Below are 24,653 nucleotides of genomic sequence, written 5' to 3' on the forward strand. Positions count from 1 at the left end.
ACCATCCAAAAGCTGGATTGGAAGTGTGGTTCAGGTGGTAGAGTACCAACCTAGCAAGTGTGAGGCCCTGAAGTCAAATCCTGGTGCAAGGAGAAGGAAGGAAGAAAGCTAGTTTTGTTTCCTAAACCACTTGTCCATTTTTTTTTGCCAGCCCTGAGCCTTGAACTCAGGGCCTGAGTACTGTCCGTGGCTTCTTTATGCTCAAGGCTAGCACTCTGCCACTTGAGTCACAGCGCCACTTCTAGCCATTTTCTATATATGTGGTGCTGAGGAATTGAACCCAGGGCTTCATGTATATGAGGCAAGCACTCTTGCCACTAGGCCATATTCCCAGCCCCACTCATATACTTTTTTACTTCTGACTACAGGGGGAGAATGAAAGGTGTCTGATCAGATACCATCTGCAGATTACCAGTTACTGTGACTAGGTTGGCAAAGTCTTTTTAGAAACATTGTGTTCCTTTTATTTATTTTATTCAAATATGTCTTAGACATTGAACAAGTGAAGAAAAAAAGCATTAAATTCTATCACAGGCTACAACATGGATGAAACTTGAAATGAGCTAGCCACAAGAAAAGAACAATGGGGCTGGGGATATGGCCTAGTGGCAAGAGTGCCTGCTTTGTATACATGAGGCCCTGGGTTCAATTCCCCAGCACCACATATACAGAAAACGGCCAGAAGTGGCACTGTGGCTTAAGTGGCAGAGTGCTAGCTTTGAGCAAAAAGAAGCCAGGGACAGGCCCTGAGTCCAAGCCCCAGGACTGGCAAAAAAAAAAAAAAAAGAACACTGTAGGATCCTGCCTGTATTCGGGGCAGTAGAGTTCATAGGAACAGGAAAATGAGGAGCTCTTTAAGGGGTACAAAGTTTCAGTTTTGCAGTGTGAAAAATATTCTGGGATTTAGTTGCAAAACAATGTAAATGGACTTAACATTACTAAACTGTGGCTTAAAAAAGGCTTAAAAGTGGTTTATATGGCTGGGTGCTGGTGGCTCACACCTATAATCCTAGCTACTTAGGAGATCTGAGAATTGCAGTTCAAAGCCATCCTGAGCCAGCCTTGGCCAGTACTTGAGACTTTTGTTGTTGTTGTCAGTCCTAAGACTCTTCAATTAATACAAGAAACCTGGAAGTGGAGCTGTGGCTCATTTTGAGCCATAAGAGCAACTAGTGTTGAGCAAAAGAGTTCAAGGACAGTGCCCAGGCACTGAATCCAAGCCCCATAGCTGACCAAAAAAAAAAGGCTGTGTTTGAAGCCAGCCCAGGCAGGAAAGACTGCACTTAATCTCCACTTAATCACAGATAAGCCAGAAGTGGAGCTGTGGCCTAGTGAGAGTGCTGGCCCTGAGCAAAAAAATCTCAAAGACAGCACCCAGGCTCTGAGTTCAAGCCATAGAATCAGCACCAAAAAAAAAAAAAGTTTAATTGGTTTCTAGATGATGGTATGTTCCTACCCCTCTTCTTTTCTGCTCTCCATTACTCTTAGACTAACGAGTAAACTTGTATACTGGATACCCAGGTGGGCCTTGAACCCACAACAATAGTCACCAGCACGCAGTCAATTGGGCTAGGAGTCTTTTATTTAGCTGTGCATAGCATCTGATTGCCACCACCAGGATGGTGACAAACAGCACTAGGCCTCAGTAAGGCTGGGTTTTTGAAGGCAAAAATCACATGTACCACACGCAGGTGGACTGGCAAGCTAGGCAAAGCAAGCAAGCAGACATACAGAAGCAGAATAGTTGTTAGTGATTACAATTCCAGTTAGCTCCCCTAAAAAAGCAACCAAAGCAATACAACTCTTGGTTCTGGGTGTGACTGGTATTTACCTGTTTTTTTTGTTTTGTTGTCCAGTCCTGGGCCTTGGACTCAGGGCCTGAGCACTGTCCCTGTCTTCTCTTTGCTCAAGGCTAGCACTCTGCCACTTGAGCCACAGCGCCACTTCTGGCCATTTTCTATATATGTGGTGCTGGGGAATCAACCCAGGGCTTGATGTATATGAGGCAAGCACTCTTGCCACTAGGCCATATTCCCAGCCTGGTATTTACCTGTTTAACTTCATGTTTTGCTTTTTGTTTTTTTGGTTTGTTTTTTTTTTTGTCAGTGCTGGAGCTTGAACTCAGGGCCTGAGCACTGTCCCTGTCTTCTTTTTGCTCAAGGCTAGCACTCTATCACTTGAGCCATAGTGCCACTTCTGGCTTTTTCTATATATGTGGTGCTGAGGAATCGAACCCAGGGCTTCATGTATACAAGGCGAGCACTTTACCACTAGGCCATATTCCCAGCCCCCGTTCAACTTAATTCACCTTAGATCTTTCTCTTTCTGGGACTTCTCCTAAACTAAAACATGCAAACTGAGTGGTCTTCCTCATTCTTTTCTTTTGCAAAGGTCAACCAACTTATGTTTGCCCTTCCCCAGGCCCACTACTTTGTCTAAGCCTGCTGTTTCTAGGGACTCAAATAAAGGGGGTTCCCTACACCTTTCACTTGATTTCCACAAACTAACAAACAAGTTTTCAGTCACTGAATTTAGGAAGATGGACTTGTCACTTCTTATGCTCTGACTGAAATTCTTAGTTCCTTGACACCATGACTGATTTCTTCCAGGTCTTCCTTACTGTAATGGGGTCCTCCTAGGGGAGGGGAACACAATGTAATGGGGTCTGGGGGGGGGGACATCCCCCATCCTCCAAGAGTCCACCACTCAGAGACAGTCTCAAGTAAAAAGATGGATTTATTGGGGAAATAAAAAGTATACCGATCGGCCAGGGTCATGGCCCAGACTCGGGAGCTGGGACTGCAACCATAAAAAGCAGGCTGGCCAGCGTGCCCTGGGCCAAGCTAGGGGTCCAGTTATAAAGGCAAACACCACATGATCAAGCTTGCCACACACAAGTGGCCAATGAGGTTATAACACTTACAGAGTATGCCAGGTCACAAGCAGGTGGCCAATGGAGTTACAGTCTGTCTCATAGTATCTGTTTGAACCAACCTATCATTCTAGTTAGAATTGGCGCATGGATTTGGTGGGGCTCCCATGATGCAAGTGGATACGCCTACTCATGGGATGGCACAGGTTTAGCCTTGAGCATTCTCCTACTAAGGTGGTAAAACAGTTTACACAATCTTATGTGAAGGGAAACTTCCCTGGATAGGGTGGGGGAGATCTTAGAGAAGATGGAGTCGGCTTCTGCTCTCTTTAACTAATCTGAGATGAAGTCATTCTGATGCCCCTGCTTTTTGGCTTTTTTTTTTCTTTCTTAGTCTGCCTCTTAAAATGTAAATGTAGGGGGCTGGGGATATGGCCTAGTGGCAAGAGCGCTTGCCTCGTATACTTGAAGCCCTGGGTTCGATTCCCCAGCACCACATATACAGAAAATGGCCAGAAGTGGCGCTGTGACTCAAGTGGCAGAGTGCTAGCCTTGAGCAAAAAGAAGCCAGGGACAGTGCTCAGGCCCTGAGTCCAAGGCCCAGGACTGGCAAAAACAAACAAACAAAAAATGTAAGGGTAGGGGCCTCCGGCTGTCATTCTTTTTTTTTTTTTTTTTCGTCCAGTCCTAGGGCTTGAACTCAGGGCCTGGGCACTGTCCTGAGCTTCTTTTGCTCAAGAATAGCACTCTACCACTTGAGCCATAGTATCACTTCTGGCTTTTTCTGTTTATGTGGTACTGAGGAATCAAACCCAGGGCTTCATGCATGCTAGGCAAGCACTGTACCACTAAGCCACATTCCCAGCCCTAGGTTGTTATTCTTTTTTTTTTTTTTTGCCAGTCCTGGGCCTTGGATTCAGGGCTTGAGCACTGTCCCTGGCTTCTTTTTGCTCAAGGCTAGCACTCTGCCACTTGAGCCACAGCGCCTCTTCTGGCCGTTTTCTATATATGTGGTGCTGAGGAATTGAACCCAGGGCTTTGTGTATGCGAGGCACAAACTCTTGCCACTAGGCCATATTCCCAGCCCCTAGGTCATCATTCTTAAACTACCCCTCCCCACTGTTTGGGTAGTATTTTTTGGTGACTTATTTTTTTCTCTATGGCTTATGAATGTCCAATGATCCCTATGTAGCCTAGTTTTGTGTACTTGGACTCATTCATTTGGAACAAGGGTGTGAGGTATTGAATTGAAACCCCAGTATTGTCAAAATTAATTAATTTTGTTTTTAAAAATCACATATCAGAGGTGTTCTGTTGAGGTCAGAGCAAGGGTCCTATGAGACAATGATACTTGGGACTCTGAATGATGAACTGAAGTTGCAGGTCAGAGATTGGGAAGAGGGGGAGATTCTCTGTTAAAAACAACAACAACAAACTTATGCAAAAATCCTGTGGTAGAAGGAGCAGGGCTAGTATGAGGCCAGTATGTCTGAGGTCTATAAGAAGGTAGGTCTGCAGGAGGGCTATTTGACTGGAATGAGGGTGTTGTAGGACAAAATAAGATTTAAGTGAGTGTGGGCCAGACCATGAAGGGCCTTGTAAATACATAGGAAGTTTTCCCTCAACCGGAGGTAGAAAAACCACTGAATCTTAAAGCAGGGACATAATATCCTAACATGTGTCATAGAATACAAATTCCTTGGTTTGAAAGAAACAAGGAAAGACATTCAAGCTGGACACCAGTGGCTCACACGTAACCCTGGATACTAAAAACGCTGAGGATTGAGTTTGAGAGCGAGCCCTGGCAGGAAGCTGATCTTTATCTCCAATTAACCAACAAAAAGCAGAAGGCTGGGGCTGGGGCACTAAAAACTCGAGAGATGGTGTTTTTTCTTACTTGCTTTTTAAAGGGCGTTGGGAATTGAACCCGAGGCTTTCGACATGATAGATGAAGCGCGGCGTCGTTGAACTCCATCCTCAACCCTGCCGCGCACTCTGTACACGTCAGAACTCATGCGCAAACATTACGCGCCACGGAAGTGGAGAGGGGCGGAGTTGGAAACAGCTAGCGAGCGATTGGTTGGTCAGTCACTGCATGCTAATGAACATAACATTTGAAATGACTTCAAAGTCTGAAAAGTGTTTAAAATTCTCTGTAAACTCCGAAAAAAAGATATTTAATACAATATATAGACAGATACATACCTGAATTGGGGGAAGATAATTTATGAATAGCTCACCGTCAGCTAAATATGTAAACGTTTTCCTGACTAGGGAGCGACGGGCACTGTCGAATTAAGACTATACTTTCAGGGATCATTTCTATAGTATGTTACTAGAGAAATCTCACTGATCGTGTAGAGCACCGAGAACCACGAGGAGGAGATGAAGCATTCTCTTCTGAGCGTGAAGCCGGCATCAGGTGTTGTTTTACTACAACTGCCTTTTGCCATTGATGATCGTTCTTCTCTCTTCTTGTAGAGAGTAAGAGGGAGAGAATGCATTCTGAGTGGCTCTCGTTTTAAATTGGGTAACAAAGAAAGCTCCCAAGAACGGCTCTGAGAGCGCGCGTTTTGGGGAAGTCTGCTTAAGCTTTGTTTATTATTGTGTTGCTTTAAGTTGATTCCTTCAGTACTTCGCCTGTAAGAAAAAGTGTTACCACTTATATTTGGCAGAAAGGGGAACCAATATTGTCTTGTTCCTGTGAGCAGCTCAATGTAGACCTTCTACCACTTAAGCGACAACTCCATTTCCCGGATTTTATTGGTTAATGGGCCCTGAGATTTTTTTCATAGGTTACTTGGCCTGCTTCCAAACTTTCCCTCCTCAGGTTTTGACCTCCTAAATAGCTAGGGTTAGACATCAGATTACAGACATAGTTTTAACCCTTTATTCTTTTTCCTCATCTATCAGAGCCCTTGGTTAGTCTGCTGATAATAACAGTGATAAAGATGAAATTATTGTATTTGTGAAAAATGACAGCCTTGGAATGTGGCTTAGTGGTTCCTGTGCTTGCCTAGCATACATGAAGGCCTGGGTTCATTTCTCAGTACTACAAAAACAAAATGCTCTGCTCCAGTGGCAGACTGCTAGTTTTGAGCAAAAGAAGCTCAGGGACAGTGAGTGCTCAAGCTCTGAGTTCAAGCCCCAGGGGACAGGACAGCACAGTACAGGTTGAATCGGCCGGGTGGAGAGAGAGAAAGAATGGAGGGGGCAGGGGCGGAAAGAGTGGGAGAGAGAGAAAGAAAGAAAATAGGAAAGACAGAAACTCAGGGGCTAGCTAGCATTCTATCACTTGAGCTCCACTTCTGGCTTTTTGGTGCTTAATTGGAAATAAGAGTCTCAGACTTTCCTGCCTAGGATTGCTTCAAACAGCAACTCTCAGATCTCAGCCTCCTGAGTAGCTAGGATTACAGGTGTGAGCCACTGGCCCTGGCTCTTCTCTCCCCTGCCCTCCTGCCAGAAACATCCAATGTCCATGTGGTTAAATAAGCTGTGCTATAGCCATAAAGTAGCATTGATTGGAAACAGAAAAAGGAAAAGTTGAATGCAAATGCTTAATATATCTTTATGATGACAAATAAAATGAATTAGACCAAAAAAGAGCATATATACCATACTAAATGACCTCCAAAGACACAAAAGCTTGGGGTCCCTACGTGGAACTATTGATGTGATCTGGACTAGTGGCTGTTTTTTAGGTAGTTGTGGGTATGACCCACAAGAGGATTATGCGGGAAATCCTGGCTGTAAGGTGAGCAGTTTTCCCCCACTGTTGTCTTGCCACAGGCCAAAAGATTGGAGCCCTGTCTGGGAAAGTGGCTCTAGCAGGCATCAAGGCTTGGGTTCAATTCCTCAGCACCACATAAACCGAAAAAGCCGTAAATGGCACTGTGGCCCAAGAGATAGTGCTAGCCTTGAGCAAAAAGAAGCCAGGGAAGTGCTCAGGTCCTGATTCCAAGCTCCAGGACTGGTAAAAAAATTAAAATAAAAAAAATGATTGGAGCCAGTCATGGGCTGGAACCTCTATAACTAGGAACTCAAAGCAACCATTTTTATTTGTGAATTGATTCAAGTATTTTGTTGTAGTAATAAAGCTGAATAACACAGTATGGTTCCATTTATATAAATTTCTAGGGAACTCAGTCTAGTCTATGGTGACAGGATGGGTGCTAGGGCATTTGGGGATGTAAGGGAGGAAAGGAATTTACAAAAGGACAGAAGGAACTTCTGGGGCAATGAGGGAATCACTGTCTTGATTAAGGAAGTGCTTTCACAGGTGTCGGCTGAAGTCAAGATGTATCCACTGAAGAAAATGTGTCAAAATGTCTATCAGACTTTAAAACTTTGTTTTAGCCAGGTGCCAGTCTTCACACCTGTAGTCTTAGCTACTTAGGAGGCTGAGATCAGAGGGTCGAAGTTCAAAGCCAGCCTGGGCAGGAAACTCTGTGAGACTTTTTTAAATTACTTATTTTTCCAGTCCTGGGGCTTCAACTAAGGGCCTGAGCATTGTCCCTGGCTTCCTTTTGCTCAAGGCTGGCACTCTGCCACTTGAGCCACAGTGCCACTTCCGGCTTTTTTCTACATATGTGGTGCTGAGGAATCGAACCCATGGCTTCATGTACACGAGGCGAGCACTTTACCACTAGGCCATATTCCCAGGCCCTAAAGTGGTAAGTTGGTTCAAACAGTTGCTATAAGGCAGAATGTAACCCCATTGGCCACCTGCGTGTGACCTGGCATGCTCTGTAAGTGTTGTAACCTCATTGACCACCTGCATGTGGCAGGCTTGACCATGTGGTATTTGCCTTTATAACTGGGCCCCCAGCTTGGCCCCGGGGCGCATGGTCCCAGCTCCAGAGTCTGGGCTCTGGCCCTGGCTGGCCAGCCTGCTTTTTACAGTGGCAGTTTCAGCTCCCGAGTCTGGGCTGTGACCCTGGCCAGTCAGTATACTTTTTACTTCCCCAATAAATCCATCATTTTACTTGAGACTGTCTCTGAGTGGTGGACTCTTGGAGGGATGGGGGATCCTCCCCCGGGGATCCCCCCTTGGGCCCCATTACATTGTGGTCCCCTCCCTTGGGGGGACCCCCATTACATTAAGACCTCTGCCCATCACACATGTTCCTCTGTTTTGAACTCTCTGGCCTCAGATCTCTCTGAATGGCCCCTTCTTACCCTCAGACCTCAGAAACATGGCTTTTCCTTCCTATGGTCCATTATTGTCTTTGATTTTCTCCACAGTGCATATGACCCCCTAAATTTGTTCTGTTTACTTGCTAATTATCTTCCTTTCCCAGCCAGAACCTCCATTCACGAAATGCAGTATCCTGGCCACCCAGGACTCGCACCCATGACAAGAAAGTCACCAGCACTCAGTCAATAGGGCGAGGAGTCTTTATTTAGCTGTGCACAGTGTCTGCCCTCCACCACTGGGATGGTAAAGAACAGCATCGAGCGACCCCAGGGCTGGGTTTTTAAAGGTAGAAACTATGCATTCTACAGCAGGTAGTCACATAGTAAGTACAGACCCAGGGTGTCAATGCAGGGGGTCAGAGCAAGTCAGAATTTCACAATCAGGCTGACCTAATATCAACTCTATTTTAACAATTGTTACCATGTTCCCCTAATATCAACTAGGCAAGCATGAGCAGACTAAAACAATACTCAATCATAAGTGGACCAACCTGACAGTCACCATGGCATTTCTATGACTACTACTATGGTTATTTCTATAATCTATTACTATGATCATTTAATACATTACTATAGTTGCTACCTAGATACAGAGAGAGAGAAGGGGTACACATATTCTTAAATGTCAGACTACAAGGAACTAGTCTCATGGGTAGGGGTGCAGCCCTCTAGCATGGAGTCACCAAAATGGAGTTATAGAAGTTAAGAGTAAACTCTAAGACAGTGAAATTTTACAAGCCCTATTGTTTCTAGGAGCTCAGGGGCTACACTTTTCCTTGTTTTTCACACAAGGACTTTATCTTCCTCAAGGATACATCCCTAGCATGAGGCACAGGGTTTGTATTTCTTTGACACAAAGTAAAGATGTGTTCAAAGAATGGAAGAATAAGAGATTCAAAGTATCAGTTCACCCACTGTTGTGGCAGCTGTTTGTCTCCAGTAATTCCTACATTTTCCAAAGGACCTGCTTAAGAACAAAAATCAGGCCAGTGGCTCACACCAGTAATCCTAGCTACTTAGGAGACTGAGATCTGAGGACTGTGGTTTGAAGCCAGCTCAGACAGAAGTTCCATGAGACTCTTATTTTTAATTAACCTTTCACAAAACAGGAGGTGGTACAGTGCTAGCCTTGAGCAAAAAGGGTCAGGGACAGCACCCAGAACCTGAGTTAAAGCCCCACAACTGACAAAAAAGAATCAGAATGTGTTCAAGGTTATCTTTGTAATCTCAAGTCTTCCAATTTATTCTCTCTCTTGGGCTGGGACTATGGCCTAGTGGTAAAGTGCTCGTCTCATATACGTGAAGCCCTGGGTTTGATTCCTCAGCACCATATATATAGAAAAAAGCCAGAAGTGGCGCTGTGTCTCAAATGGTAGAGTGCTAGCCTTGACCAAAAGGAAGCCAGGGACAGTGCTCAGGCCCTGAGTTCAAGCCCCAGGACTGGCAACAAAAACAAAACAAAACGAATTTATTCTCTCTCTGTCGGTCGTGGGGCTTGAACTCAGGGCCTAAGCACTGTCCCTGAACCCTTCAGCTCAAGGTTAGTGTTCTACCACTTGAGCAACAGCACCACTTCTGGTTTTCTGATGGTTAACTGGAGATAAGAGTCTCACAGACTTTCCTGCCTGGGCCAGCTTTTTTTTTTTTTTTTTTTGGCCAGTCCTGGGCCTTGGACTCAGGGCCTGAGCACTGGGTCCCTGGCTTCTTCCCGCTCAAGGCTCGCACTCTGCCACTTGAGCCACAGCGCCGCTTCTGGCCATTTTCTGTATATGTGGTGCTGGGGAATCGAACCTAGGGCCTTGTGTATCCGAGGCAGGCACTCTTGCCACTAGGCTATATCCCCAGCCCCTGGGCCAGCTTTGAACCCTGGTCCTCAGCTCTCATCCTTCTGAGAAGCTAGGATTACAGGTGTGAGCCACCCGTGCTGGGCCCAATTTATTCTCAAGAGAAAGAGAGAAGGGTACAATTGCTCTTGGCTGTTGTGAAGCAAGTACAAATTTTATACTGGCCTAACCTACAAGACTTCAGTGCCCTTCGGAATTCCCTGAAAGAGCTTGTAAACTCCTGTTTCTGAGTAGGAAGTCTAGTGTGGGAGTCCCTGAACTTGCATTTCCAGTTGTTTGGTTTTTTAAGTAGGTATCCGGTAAAGGAGAACACCACATGGTATTCAGGTAGGACAGAACAGTTTATTACCGAACTGCTGGCCTGTGGCCAAGATGATGCTTGGAGAAGGGAGAGAAGGAACCACCCTCACCCAGCCCTGCCTCATCTAGGGCAGGGGTGAGGGGTGTGGCCAGGTGGATTAGGATGTGACCTCAGGGAAAGGGGAGGTAACTGCCTCCAGGCCTGCCAGGACTGGCAAAAATAAATAAATAAATAAATAAATAAATAAATAAATAAATAAAAACAAACACCTGTCTCCAGTGCTGCAACAGACCAAAGACTGAGGACCAAGGGCTGCTATGGCAGGGCGCATGTCTATGTGAGAGGACAGTGTTAAGCTCAGTCATGCACAGTGTCTTAAATCGGCCAACTTATTTCCATTTCTGGCTTTTGTTTTGTTTTCAGTCCTGGGCCTTGGACTCAGGGCCTGAGCACTGTCCCTGGCTTCTTTTTGTTCAAGGCTAGCACTCTGCCACTTGAGCCACAGCACCACTTCTGGCCATTTTCTGTATATATGTTGCTGGGGACTTGAACTCAGGGTTTCATGTATATAAGGCAAGCGCTCTTGCCACTAGGCCATATCCCCAGCCCTCCATCTCTGTTGTTGAGAATGGAAAGCAAGTGCTTTGCCACTGAGCCATATACCAAACTCATAATAGCTTCCTAATGGTCTCTTTTGGGGTTAGCACATGAAACCAGACCCATGGTTTTGCTTTTGTCTTTGCCAGTAGTGGGGCTTGAACTCAGGGAGAGCCTCATGGTCTTGCTTAGCTTTTTCTTTTTTATTTGCCAGTCTTGGGCCTTGGACTCAGGGCCTGAGCACTGTCCCTGGCTTCTTTTTGCTCAAGGCTAGCACTCTATCATTTGAGCCACAGCGCCACTTCTGGCCATTTTCTATATATGTGATGCTGAGGAATCGAACCCATGGCTTCATGTATAGGAGGCAAGCACTCTTGCTACTAGGCCATATTCCTAGCTCCTTGCTTAGCTTTTTCTACTCAAGGCAAGTGGGCTTTGCACTTGAACCACACCCTTCCACTTCTGGCATTTTGCTGGTTAATTGGAGAGAAAAGTCTCCTGAGAGCCTCTTGTGTAGCTAAGATTGATAGTTGTGAGCCACCAGCACCCTGCACAGACCTATGTTTTATTTTGCTTTTTTTTTTTTTTTCTGGTCTTGGGGTTTGAACTAAAGGCCTGGACACTGTCCCTGAGCCTTTGCGCTCAAAGCTAGTGTTCTACCACTTGAGCCATAGCTCCACTTCTGGCTTCAATTTATTTATTTATTTTTTTGGCCAGTCCTGGGCCTTGGACTCAGGGCCTGAGCACTGTCCCTGGCTTCTTCCCGCTCAAGACTAGCACTCTGCCACCTGAGCCACAGCGCCCCTTCTGGACGTTTTCCATATATGTGGTGCTGGGGAATCGAACCCAGGGCTTCATGTACATGAGGCAAGCACTCTTGCCACTAGGCCATACTCCCAGCCCTTCAATATTTTTTTTGTAGTTATTTAGAGATAAGAGTCTCACAGACTTTCTTGCCTTGGCTGGCTTTGAACCATGATCCTCAGGTTTTGGCCTCCTGAGAAGCTAGGATTATAGGTGTGAGCCCCCGGTGCCCAATCAGACTTAGGCTTTTACGATGAAATTCAATAACGCTACCTCCTCGTACAAAACCCTCCAGCAGCTTCCTAATCTCAGAAAAAGTCCAATAACTTTAATATGATTTAGTTGCCTCAGCTCAGGCACCTGACACTTGAGCCACAGCTCCAATTGGACATGAGTCTCAAGGTCTTTCCTTCCCAGGCTGGATTCGAACTGTGATCCTCAAATCTCTGCCGCTTCAGTGTCTGGGGTTACAAGCTTGAGCCAACAGTGCCAGGTGCAGCATACATCTTGGGTGAAGATACAGTGCTAGGCGATATTCTAAATGTTTCATGTGCTTAGGGCATGTTGAGATGTTTTTACATGTTGGAAAAGTGAAGCCTGGGGCTGCCAGATAACTTGCTCAAATCACAAGCGACAAAGTAACACAAAAGGGATTTGCGCCCAATCTACCGAGAGCCTAAATTCACAGGGAAAAAAATTCATGAAGGATATATCCAATCAGTGCGCTGTAAGGATCTTCCAGGTGAAAAAAACAAAAAAAAACAACAACCCTGCAAATTCCTAGCAAAAACCGAGCTGGAAAACGTGCTTAGTTACAAATCTCCAGGTGAAGAGGTGAGAGATTTCACAGGTGCACACAGCAAAGAAAGAATGGGGAGGTTGGGAATATGGCCTAGTGGCAAGAGTGCTTGCCTCATATACACGAAGCCCTGGACTCGATTCCCAAGTACCACCTATATAGAAAATGGCCAGAAGTGGCGCTGTGGCTGAGTGCTAGCCTTGAGCAAAAAAGAAGCCAGGGACAGTGCTCAGGCCCTGAGTCCAAGGCCCAGGACTGGCCAAAAAAAAAAAAAAAAAAGAATGGGGAGACCGACTTCCGGTTACGTTGAGCGGCGGAACTGTTTCCTTGGAAACAGCAGGGGGCGTTCCAGCCAAGTGAGATCTCGCGGTGATTGAGAAGGCGGAAGTGACGTCAGTGGTTTTTCTAGGCCCTCTGGTGTATCGCTGCGGCCCCTCCTCCCAGAGCGGCCGCCTTTTCCCGCGCGAGCTGCTCCTGCCGCTCGGGCCGCCTGCGGGAAAACATGGCGTCTGCCCTGGAGCAGTTCGTGAACAGTGTCCGACAGCTCTCAGCTCAAGGTAAGCTCCTGAGCTGTAGCAGAACTGGGCCTGGATGGACCCTCGGGCTGGGCCTGCATCCCCAGGCGCCAGCGCGGAAGGCCGGGACCGCCCTCTTAGACTGAACCTCTTCTCTTGATAGCCTCAGGGTTGCGGAGTTTAGACCAAGGCGGGATGGAGCGCGGCCGGGCGTGAGCAGCACCCTTGCTCGGCCTCTCAGCCTTGCCGCCGCCCGCCAGACTCCCCGACTAAGGGCCCTCGGGACACTCCTCCCCCCACCCTCCCCAGCCCGGGCCCCAGCCACCGGCGCTCCGCTTGACAGTTTGGGGCGTGACTTCCGTTAGGCTCTTTCCTGAGTTCTCATTGGCTCTCTGGTCTTCCGTTCTCTTCGGTGATTGGTGAAGCGCCCTGTCCGTCTTGCTCCTCCTGGCCGCCCCTAGCCTAGGCCCCTTGGAGCCGGCTGGAGGCGAGTCCTTTTTGGGCTACTTGACTTGGAGGCTCGCCTTGGTTGGCCTCTCGGCCCACGACTGGCGCAGGGTTGTCTATTTTGGGCCTACAGAATGCCAAGGGAGCCCTCGCTTATACAACTTCATTTGTAGGGGATAGAATTGTTACCTTGACTATTGACCCTTCGTTTTCATGCTGTTTGGCTAAGTCATATCATCCTAATAGACAGAATCTTGGAGTTGAAATAGTTGATATTAGCTATGTAGGCCCCTTTAACTATTTGTGCTTCGGTTTCTTCATCTGCAAAGTGAAAATAAATAAACCCTTACTATGTGGCGTTGTGGGGACTGAATTGAGAAACCATGTAAAAATATCCGGTGACTATTATATGTGATAAAATCAATACCTCTACAAGTTGACAGCCACTAGTTGTAAAGACCTAGAGCTGTATGACCTTGGACAAGTCGCTTTTAATCTCTTTTAGACTCATCTCCATTTGTAGAAAGGGGATGTTTTTGTGTCTGCCATGTTGTTGCTGTAAGGCTTAAATGATCTCATATGAATCCATGCTTAGTAAATAATAGTTATATCTTTCTTTTGATATGGATGAAGTCTACAGGTCAGGTACAGATTTAGCTTTTTTTGTTTGTTTTGGTGGTACTAGGGTTTGAATTCGGCCTTGCTTGTTATGCAGGTGCTCGAATACCTGGCCACCTTCTCTGCCCAGGCTTGTGTGTATTTAGGAATGAAGACGCATTCATCATTTGTGCCATAAATAATTTCTTCTTTCTGAGTTGTAATATGACTAGAAGATCGAGGTTGGAATCTCAGTCACTTCTGTGAGCATTTTAAATTCTCTAAGCTGATATTGTCATTTATAAGATGAATGAGGAATGTTGGGAGAATTAAGAAAAGTTCCTTTGGCTTTGCTTCCTAATTTGTGTAAGACACTGCTTTAGGAACAGACTGCTAGGCAGAAATAAATAGAATAACTTTCTCTGCTGTCAAATTCTGTGCCTATTTCAGCCGCTATTACTCAGGATTTTCTTTTCTTTTTTTTTTTTTGGCCAGTCCTGGGGCTTGGACTCGGCCTGAGCACTGTCCCTGGCTTCTTCTTGCTCAAGGCTAGCACTCTGCCACTTGAGCCACAGCGCCACTTCTGGCCATTTTCTGTATATGTGGTGCTGGGGAATCGAACCCAGGGCCTCATGTATAGGAGGCAAGCACTCTTGCCACTAGGCCACATCCCCAGCCCAGGATTTTCTTTCTTTTCCTTTTTTTTTTTTTTTTTTTTGGTGCCACTTCTGGGGCTTGAACTCAGAGTCTACCTAGGTGCTTTCCCTGAGGCTTGCTTTAGTGTTCTGTTACTTGAGTCACAGTTCCATTTTCGGCTGTTTGGTGGAGTTAAGAGTCTCACAGACCCTGAGTAGCTAGGATTACAGGAGTGAGCCACCAGTACTCAGGATTTTCTAATGTGCATTTAAAGTGAAGAGAATGTTATTTGTAGTTTTCACTGATTTGAGGGAATTTCACTAAACACATTTCTGACTTGGTTCATTTCAAATGTATATGACACTTGCTTTTGACTCTTTCATTGGCCTTGCACTAGTTAGCTATCTATGCTTCTATAGTGTCCTAGTTTTCATTCAGATTCAACTCCACATTCAATTTAAGAAAAACAACAACAACAAAACTAATGGACTGGAATGATCATTTCCAGATGTTTCAAATTGTAAATATATTTGGAGTAGTGGGTTTTAAAAAAGTGTAAATTATTTAACTGGAAGAAGCTATTTCATTCTATCATTAGGTTGTAAATAAAAAGATGATGTGTTGCTATTAGAAGAAATTTACTTTGTTTTGTAGTGTATGTAATAACAGTGTTTTCCATAAAACACTGAATTTAAGGTGCCAGAAATCATTTTAAACATTATAAGGAAAATAGAAATAGAAGAGTAGAAATATTGAAGGGGAAAATAAACCAATGTCCATGGACTTATACTACCTTCTACTGCCACTAGAAAAAGTGTCTGCCAGTCATCAGAATAACATCAAAATAGATCGATCTTAAAGTACTAATTCAGGACTAATTAGGGTTTTTTTTGCCTTTGTTGGTAGAACATAGATTGTGATATAGAGAGAAGATCAATGAATTAGATTAATTCAACAAGCTGCTAGTTGATTGGCTACCAACAGGCATCATATTCTGAAACTACATAAACAGAACTGTCTTGAATTTACTTTCAATTACCTTATCACCACAATCCTATGCATGCAAAAAAGGGCACATGTTCAGTATAATTGTAAGGATGAGGAGGCCTAGGCTGATTGTTAAGTGTGGATTAGGAGTTAGGTGGTAGAGGGAAGGAAAGGGATGGGGTTTGATGTGACCAAAGAATGGTGGTGTGTGAGGGATGGTAGCAAGATGTAAGACTGGAAAAGTGGCAGGGGACCAGTTATTGAAGGGGCTTTGCAAGCCATATGAGGCATTGTGGGACATTTAGATTTCTTTTTTTTTTTTTGCCTTGAACTCAGGGCCTGAGCACTGTCCCTGGCTTCCTTTTGCTCAAGGCTAGCACTCTGCCACTTGAGCCACAGCGCCCCTTCTGGCCATTTTCTATATATGTGGTGCTGGGGAATCGAACCCAGGGCTTCATGTATAGGAGGCAAGCACTCTTGCCACAGCTACACATTTAGATTTCTTAAAGCCATTGGAGTAATTCAGATGAGTTTCATTTAATTTCACTTCACACACATGCATGCATGCACGCACACACACACATGCATACGAGCCACACGGACTTGAACTAAGAGGCCTGAATGCTGTCCCTTATCTTTTTTGCTTAAGGTTAGCACTCTATCACTTGAGCCATACCTCTACTTCTGGTGTTTTGGAGATGAATTTCAGTGACTTTACTACCTGGGCTAACTTTGAACCTCAGTCTTCATATCTTTATCTCCTGAGTAGCTATGATTACAGATGTGAGCTACCAGCGCCTTTCTGTTTTTCATCTTAGAAAGATTAGTCAGTACCAGTATGAAGTATAGGTTGGAGGAAAGATGGAAATAGACATACTATTAGAAGATTTGTGATATAGCCTAGACAAGAAATGATGGAATCTAAATTAAGGCAAGAGGGAAGAGAAAGGAAAACAGCTGCAGGGATTTAGGGAGTAAAATCAAGCAATATTTGGTGACCTTTTGGGTATGGTGAGGGAGATGAAGGAGGTGGTAACAGTAATGTGTATATCTCTGGCTTGAGGGACTGGAAAGGGGACTAGAGGAAAAGGGGAAACTTCCAGAAACTAGAGGAAAACAGGGTCTGGTGTCATCTCTTGATTAGTTCTAATACATAGGTGGATAATTTTACGTCTTTGTTTCAAGTCTTCAACTGAAGAGGAGGATGCATAAGAAGTCATCTTTAGGCATTTCAGCTTTAAGCAGAGTCTGGTTTTATTTCCTTTAGTTGGGTTTAGTACTGTGACTGAATGTTAGCATTCCTGTTTTGCAGGGCAAATGACCCAGCTTTGTGAACTGATCAACAAGAGTGGGGAACTCCTTGCGAAGAATTTGTCCCATCTGGACACTGTGCTTGGGGCTCTGGATGTACAAGAACACTCCTTGGGCGTCCTTGCTGTTTTGTAAGGGTCATTTTCTTTCAGTTTCATGCTTGTTAAAACTGAACATTCTGTCCCTGTGTATGTATGTGTAGAAAGTAAGCTATTGTACACAATATTGAACTTTTTTGTAAAACTATAGTCATAATAGTTTTACTAAGTTTTGTGATTTGACTGTTTATATACATTTTGAAATTTATTAAAAAAATAAATTAGCCATCCCAGTTGTAGATACTACGTGTGTGTATGTGCACGTGCACATGCATGTGTGCCAGGGGCCTGGGTGCTGCCCCTGAACTTTTTTTGCTCACAACTGGTGCTCTACCATTTGAGCCATAGCTTCACTTCTGGCTTTTTGGTGGTTATTTGGAAATAAGAGTCACGTGGACTTTCCTGCCCTAGATGGCTTTGAACTATGATCTCAGGCTTCTGGGTAGCTGATTACAGTTGTGAGCCACTGGTACCTGGTCTTATTGGAGTACCTTTTTTTTTTTTTGGTCAGTCCTGGGGCTTGAACTCCAGGCCTGGGTGCTGACTTTGAGGTCTTCAGCTCAAGGCTAGTGCTCTACTACTTGAGCCATAGTGCCACCTCTGGTTTTCTTGTGGTTAATTGGAGATCAGAGTTTCACAGACTTTTCCTGCCAAGCTGGCTTTGAACCAGGATCCTCAGATCTCAGCCACCTGAGTCGCTAGGATTACAGGTGTGAGCCATCAGCGCCCAGCTCCTTTTTTTTGGAGTACTTTTATTAACCGAATCCATAGGCTTTCAACTACTGTTGGTACTGGTGTTTGAACTCAGGACATTGTGCTTGCTCTGCTGGTGCTTTACCACTTGAGCCACACCTCTAGCCCTGGTTTTTATTTGTTATTTTTTAGATAAAGTCTCTTGGACGTTTTTCCTGGGCTGGTTTTGAACAGAGCTGCTTTAGATCTCAATCTCCTGAGTAACTAAAATAACAAACATGAACCACCAGCACTTGGCAATTGTTCTACAACCTTTTGGTCAGTTGTGGGGCTTGAACTCTGGGCCTGGGCGCTGTCTCTGAGTTCTTCAGCTCAAGTCTAGCATTCTGTCACTTGAGCCACGGTGCCACTTTCTGATTTTTTTTGTTGTTGTTGTTGTTGGTGGTGGTATTGGAGTGTGAACTCAGGGCTTCATGCTTGCCAGCCATGTACTCTGCCACCTACGGCCACATTCACAGCTCTTGTTAAATGAGGTTTGTGTATGTGTATATGTGTGAGGCGTGATGGTGCTGTTGGTGGTGGTACTGGGGTTGAACTCAGGGCCTGGGTGCTATCCCTGGGCCTCTTTGTGCTCAAGGCTAGCTCTACCACTTGAGCCATAGTGCCACTTCTGATTTTCTCTTGGCTAATTGGAGATTAGAGTCTCATAGACTGTCTTGCCCAGGTTGGCTTTGAGCTGTGAATCTTGGATCTCAGCCTTTTGAATAGCTAGGATTACAGGTATGAGCCACCATTACCTGGCTGGCCTTGTATTCTCTTACTCAGCTTTCTTATTCATGCCTGGAGCTCTACCTCCAGTTAATTGGAGATGGACTCTTGCAAACTTTCTGCCAGGGTTGTCTTCGAACCACGATCCTCCAGATTTCATTCTCCTTAGTACCTAGGATTATAGGTATAAGCCACTGGTGCCCAGGAAGTATATGTGTTTGGGGTGACTTTTTTTTTATGGCTGGGTGGGGGTACTGGATCTTTTTTTAAAATTAAATTTTAAATTAATTATTATTATTTTGCCAGTGCTGGGGCTTGGGACTCAGCGCCTGAGAACTGACCCTGGCTTCCTTTTGCTCAAGGCTAGCACTCAACCACTTGAGCCACAGCGCCTCTTCTGGCTTTTTCTATATATGTGGTGCTGAGGAATTGAACCAAAGGCTTCATATATATGAGGCAAGCACTCTACTTCTAGGCCATATTCCCAGCCCCGGTACTGGATTTTGAAATCAGAGCCTCACACTTTTTCACTCAAGGTTGGGACTCTACCACGTTAATCACACCTTCACTTCCAGCTCTTTGTTGATTAATTGTAGATAAGAGTCACTTGAGGGCTGGGAATGTGGCTTAGTAGTAGAGTGCTTGCCTAGCATGCATGAAGCCCTAGGTTCAATTCCTCAGCACCACATATACAGAAGAAGCTGGGAGTGGGCACTATGGCTTAACTGGTAGAGTGCTAGCCTTGAGCAAAAAGAAGCCAGGGACAGTGCTTAGGTTCTGAGTCCAAGTCCCCCCCGCCCACCCCCCCAAAAAGTCACTTGAATTTGTCTGCTCACGCTGGCTTTGAACCACAGTCCTTAGATCACAGCCCTCTGAATAGCTATGATTGTAGGAGTGAGCCACCAGTGACCAACTTTGGGGGACATTTCATTGTTACATTTCCATATTAATTTAACATATATTCCAATCAGCTTCCAGTTTTCTAGTAGTTAATTGGAGATAAGAGCCTCACAGACTTTGCTGCTCTGGCTGGCTTTGAACCATGATCCTTAGATCTTAGCCTCCTGAGTAGCTAGGGTTACAGGCATGTGCCACTTATGCCTGTCATAGTTGGCCTTTTTTAATCTCACAGTATTGAAAGCAGGAGGACCTCATTTGTAAGTTGCTTCTACAGTTTACCCTATGAAATATCAGGGTAACTAGATTCTTTTCTTCCTATTTTAGGTTTGTGAAGTTTTCTATGCCCAGTGTTCCTGACTTCGAAACATTGTTCTCCCAGGTTCAGCTTTTCATCAGTACTTGTAATGGGGAGCACATTCGATATGCAACAGACACTTGTAAGCTAAATAATATTTTATCCTTGTTTGAATTTATTTTACGTTTATGATTATTTGTATATTCAATGTTTTGTTATTATTGAATCTAGTTGCTGGGCTTTGCCATCAGCTAACAAATGCACTTGTGGAGAGGAAACAGGTAAGAAATGTTGTGTAAGTATTCATAGTTTTGTTATAACATGTATCTAACTCATATAGTGAAGTAGTTTATTGTGATTCCAGGGTAGTACTCAGCATCCCAGCACTTAGTATATGTGGTTCCTTGAACAAACCCCAAACCGTTGCTGTAGTGGTTTAAGAGAGTCTGTGCCTGGAGAGAGATGACTAGTATAGTGGCGTTTTTTTAATCTGCCAGTCTGGGTTGGGGGTTTGGCTCAGTGGTATTTGCTTGGTATGTGTGAGGCAAATGTTTTTTTTGTTTGTTTGTTTGTTTTGTTTTTGCCAGTCCTGGGCCTTGGACTCAGGGCCTAAGCACTGTCCCTGGCTTCTTTTTGCTCAAGGCTAGCACTCTGCCACTTGAGCCACAGCGCCACTTCTGGCCATTTTCTGTATATGTGGTGCTGGGGAATTGAACCCAGGGCCTCATGTATATGAGGCAAGCACTCTTGCCACTAGGCCATATCCCCAGCCCAAGGCAAATGGTTTTTTTTTTTTTTTTTTTTTTTTTTTTGGCCAGTCCTGGGCCTTGGACTCAGGGCCTGAGCACTGTCCCTGGCTTCTTCCCGCTCAAGGCTAGCACTCTGCCACTTGAGCCACAGCGCCGCTTCTGACCGTTTTCTGTATATGTGGTGCTGGGGAATCGAACCTAGGGCCTCGTGTATCCGAGGCAGGCACTCTTGCCACTAGGCTATATCCCCGGCAAATGGTTTTACCTCCAATCAAGTACTGTCTCTGTGTCTCTGTTGTAATATGCTATGTCCTGTTAAATTTTTTCACTTAACTTTTTCTGTGTTGTGCCAGTTCTGGGGCTTGAACTCAGAGCCTGAGCACTGGTCCCTGATCTTTTTATTTTTATTTTATTTTATTAGTCAGTTGTGGGGCCTGAGCTCTTTTGCTCAAGGCTAGCACTCTATCACTTGAGCCATGGCTCCATTTCTGGCTTTTCGTGTGCACGCGCGCACGCGCACGCGCGCGCGCGCGTGTGTGTGTGTGTGTGTGTGTGTGTGTGTTTACAGTGAGCCACAGGCACTGGGCTTGAAAGTAAACTTTTAAGATTGGTGGCTGGAAGGAGGCTGAAGACAGAAGGGATTTGTTGGTATTCTATTGTGTAGGAGTATTAAGTTTGGAAGAGAGAGCTAAAAAGAAAAAGTCCCCAAGTCGTTATGTACTTATTTTTGCCAGTCCTAGAGACTGAACTCGGCCTGAGCACTGTCCCTGAGCTTCTTTTGCTCAAGGCTAGTGCTCTACCACTTTAGTCACAGTTCTACTTCCGGGTTTTCCTGTTTATTTGGTACTGAGGAATGGAATCCAGGGCTTTATGTGTGCTAGGCAAGCACTCTACTGCTAAGCCACATTCTCAGCCCCCAAGTCTTTATTGAAAAAGCCATATAACCCTTTTGCACAATACCTTGTCAACAAAATTTAATTAACAAAAAAATAAAATATTCAAAAAAAGCCATATAAGTAATTTTATAGTCTCATCTGCTGACAAGAGACTGATTGTGCCTCACATGATAATTAATCCTTATTTACTTGTTTTTGTGCCAGTCCTGAGGTTTGAACTAAGGGCTTTGGTGCTATCCTTGAGCTTTTCTACTCAAAGCTATTTTACTACTTGAGCTACAGCTCCACTTCTAGCTTTTTTTTTAGTGGTTAATTGGGGATAAAAGTCCCACTGACTTTCTTGCCCTGGCTGGCTTTGATTTTTTTTTAAATTTTTTTATTATTATTATTTTTTTTGCCAATCCTGGGCCTTGGACTCAGGGTCTGAGCACTGTCCCTGGCTTCTTTTTGCTCAAGGCTAGCACTCTGCCACTTGAGCCACAGCGCCACTTCTGGCCCTTTTCTATATATATGGTGCTGGGGAATCTAACCCTGGGCTTCGTGTATACAAGGCAAGCACTTTTGCCACTAGGTCATATTCCCAGCCCCCGTCTGGCTTTGAACCTGGGTCACCAGATCTCAGCTTCCTGAGTAGCTAAGATTACAGGTATGAGTCACTGGCACCTGGCAAAAAACATTCTTATTACTTATAACTGGGGTAGAAAACAGAAACCATCTGTGGCTTGTGATTTTAGATTTAGTAGTGATCTCCTACAAGAGAAGGGCCAGATTGCTCTGTGGAAAATATACCAGCATGTTTGAACACAGTTTCTAAGCTCAGAGTTGTGTCTATTATAAGTGATGGGAAAAATTTTTCTTTGGATTTAAATATAGTCAATTATAAAGAAAATGGTTTTGTTTTTGATTATTGATATTGTTTTAAAAAAACTATTTAAAATATGGTACTAAAGGGTCTGGGAATGTGGCTTAGTGGTAGAGCACTTACCTAGCATGTGTGAAGCCCTGAGTTTGATTCCTCAGTACCACATACACAGAAAAAGCAAGTGGCGCTGTGGCTCAGGTGATAGAGTGTGAGCCTTGAGCAAAAGAAGCTCAGGGACAGTGCCCTAGCCCTGAATTCAAGCCCCTAGACTGGCAAAAAAAACTGTGTGTGTGTGTGTGTGTGTGTGTGTGTGTGTGTGTATGTGTGTGTGTTGCTAAATTATCTAAATATCACACGCTAACCAATTGAGCCACTAGAGCTCTAAATTGTCTAAATATTCTAAGAAACAACTTAAGAAAACATTTCCAGACTTAATGAGGGCAGGCATTTCCTAACAGAGTATGGAAACCTCGTATTGCTATTTAAAAGAACCTATCAATTAGTGTTATTTTTTATTTGTAAGTGACAACATTAAGATCCATTGTGCTGCCATCTTTGAGAACTTATCTGAAAGAGATGTCATTTCTGACAGCCCCTTCGAGGAATTGGCATCCTTAAGCAAGCCATAGACAAGATGCAGATGAATACAAATCAGCTGACCTCAATACATGCTGATCTCTGCCAGGTAAGCAACCAGTGTTTGATTCTATCCAGGCTAGAGGTGTAAGGCTGTTCATGGGCTTGTTCAACATTGGATTAAATAGGTAAGGGTAAATTGCTGAAGAGTATGCTATGTTGTAAAAGTTGAAATATGTAAGATGGGGCTTGGCTAGTAAGCTTTTAGGGTAGGGTAATTGGTTTTAACTTTTTTTTTTTTTGCCAATCCTAAAGCTTGAACTCAGGACCTGAGCACTGTCCCTGTCTTCTTTTTGCTCCAGGCTAGCACTCTCCCACTTGAATCACAGCACCACTTCTAGCCTTTTCTGTGTATGTGGTGCTGAGGAATCAAACCCAGAGCTTCATGCATACCACTAAGCCCACATTCCCAGCCCTAGTTTTAACATTTTGAAAAATTAAGATTTTTTTTTTTTTGGTCGGTCATGGGGCTTGAACTCTGGGCCTGGACATTGTCCCTGAGCTCCTCAGTTCAAGGCTAGCACTTTACCACTTGAGTCATAGTACCACTTCAAGTTCTGGTGGTCAGTTGAGCCTCACAGACTTTCCTGTCTGGGCTGTCTTTGAACTGTAGTCCTCAGATCTCAGCCTCCTGAGTAGCTAGGATTATAGGCATGAGCCACTGGTGCCTGGCTCATTAAGATCATTTTCTTTCTGTTTGTTTTTTCCTAGTTCTGGGGCTTGAACTTAGGGCCTGGGCACTGTCCCTGAACTTCTTTTGCTCAAGGCTAGCACTCAACCAATTGGGGCTTTTTCTGTTATGTGGTAGTAAGGAATCAAACCCAGGGCTTTATGCATGCTAGGCAAGCACTCTACCACTATGCCACATTCCCAGCCAAACATTTTCTTTTAATGCAAGTGTGGAACCTCAGAAGGGTTTATTACCAGAGACTAAACACAGGTAACTTTTTTTTAATTGTCAAAGTTATGTACAGAGGGGTTACAGTTTCATACGTAAGGCTGTAAGTACATTTCTTATCAAACTTGTTACCTTATCCCTCATTTTTCTCCCATCTTCCCTCCCCAATTCCCTTCCCTCAAGCACAGGTAATTTTTATGCCGTGAAATGTTGTTTAGTCTGGTGCTGGCAGTTTATGCCTGTAATCCTAGCTACTCTTTTTTTTTTTTGCCAGTCCTGAGGCCTGACTATTGTCCCTGGCTTCTTTTTTGCTCAAGGCTAGCACTCTGCAACTTGAGCCACAGCTCTACTTCTGGCCATTTTCTTTCTTTCTTTCTTTTTTTTTGGCTTGGGCTTGGACTCAGGGTCTGAGCACTGTCCCTGGTTTCTTCTTGCTTAAGGCTAGCACTCTGCCACTTGAGCCACAGCGCCACTTCTGGCCATTTTCTGCATATGTGGTGCTGGGGAATCAAACCCAGTGCCTCATGTATACGAGGCAAGCACTCTTGCCACTAGGCCATATCCCCAGCCCCTTCTGGCCATTATCTATATATGTGGTGCTGGGGAATTGAACCCAGGGCTTCATGTATACGGGGCAGCCCCTCCTAGCTACTCTTTAAGACTGAGATATGAGTTTTGCTGTTTGGAGCCAGCTTGGAGAGGGAAGTCCGTGAGACTCTTCAATTAACCACTAAAAAGCCAGAGTGGAACTATAACTCAAATGGTAGAGTACCATACCAGTCTTGAGTTGAAAATGCTCCAGGAACAGCTCCCAGCTCTTCAGTTCAAATTCCAGTACTTGGGTGTGCACGTGCGTGTATGCACGCGCACATATGTGCGTGCGCACACAGACACACACTGTTCATCTGTTTACTTACTTTTTGTGGCTTGAGATTCTTATCTCCAATTGGCC

The 24,653-nt window shown here is 44.7% G+C and overlaps 1 protein-coding gene and 1 non-coding gene across 4 annotated transcripts in view; both read left to right on the plus strand.

Annotated features, from left to right (window-relative positions):
• Positions 1–5,169: 5,169 nt before the first annotated feature.
• Positions 5,170–5,386, plus strand: LOC125366639. Its single transcript, XR_007213927.1, has one exon. It is a non-coding gene; the product is annotated as a small nucleolar RNA U3 (small nucleolar RNA).
• A 7,390-nt stretch (positions 5,387–12,776) lies between these two features.
• Cops3 (COP9 signalosome subunit 3) overlaps positions 12,777–24,653 on the plus strand; it is a 30,050-nt gene continuing 18,173 nt past the window's right edge. The window contains exons 1-5 of one of the 3 annotated variants that reach the window (XM_048364938.1): positions 12,777–12,970; positions 16,908–17,037; positions 19,690–19,802; positions 19,892–19,941; positions 22,760–22,852. In XM_048364938.1, coding sequence (XP_048220895.1) covers positions 12,916–12,970; positions 16,908–17,037; positions 19,690–19,802; positions 19,892–19,941; positions 22,760–22,852 — 441 coding nt within the window. In that variant the 5' untranslated portion in view covers positions 12,777–12,915. Of the gene's footprint in view, positions 12,971–16,907; positions 17,038–19,689; positions 19,803–19,891; positions 19,956–22,759; positions 22,853–24,653 lie in introns of those variants that run through there. The other 2 variants (XM_048364939.1, XM_048364941.1) reach the window with 2 other exon arrangements.

This window comes from Perognathus longimembris, chromosome 17 (assembly GCF_023159225.1).
Source record: "Perognathus longimembris pacificus isolate PPM17 chromosome 17, ASM2315922v1, whole genome shotgun sequence".
NCBI classification, from domain to species: Eukaryota; Metazoa; Chordata; class Mammalia; order Rodentia; family Heteromyidae; genus Perognathus; species Perognathus longimembris.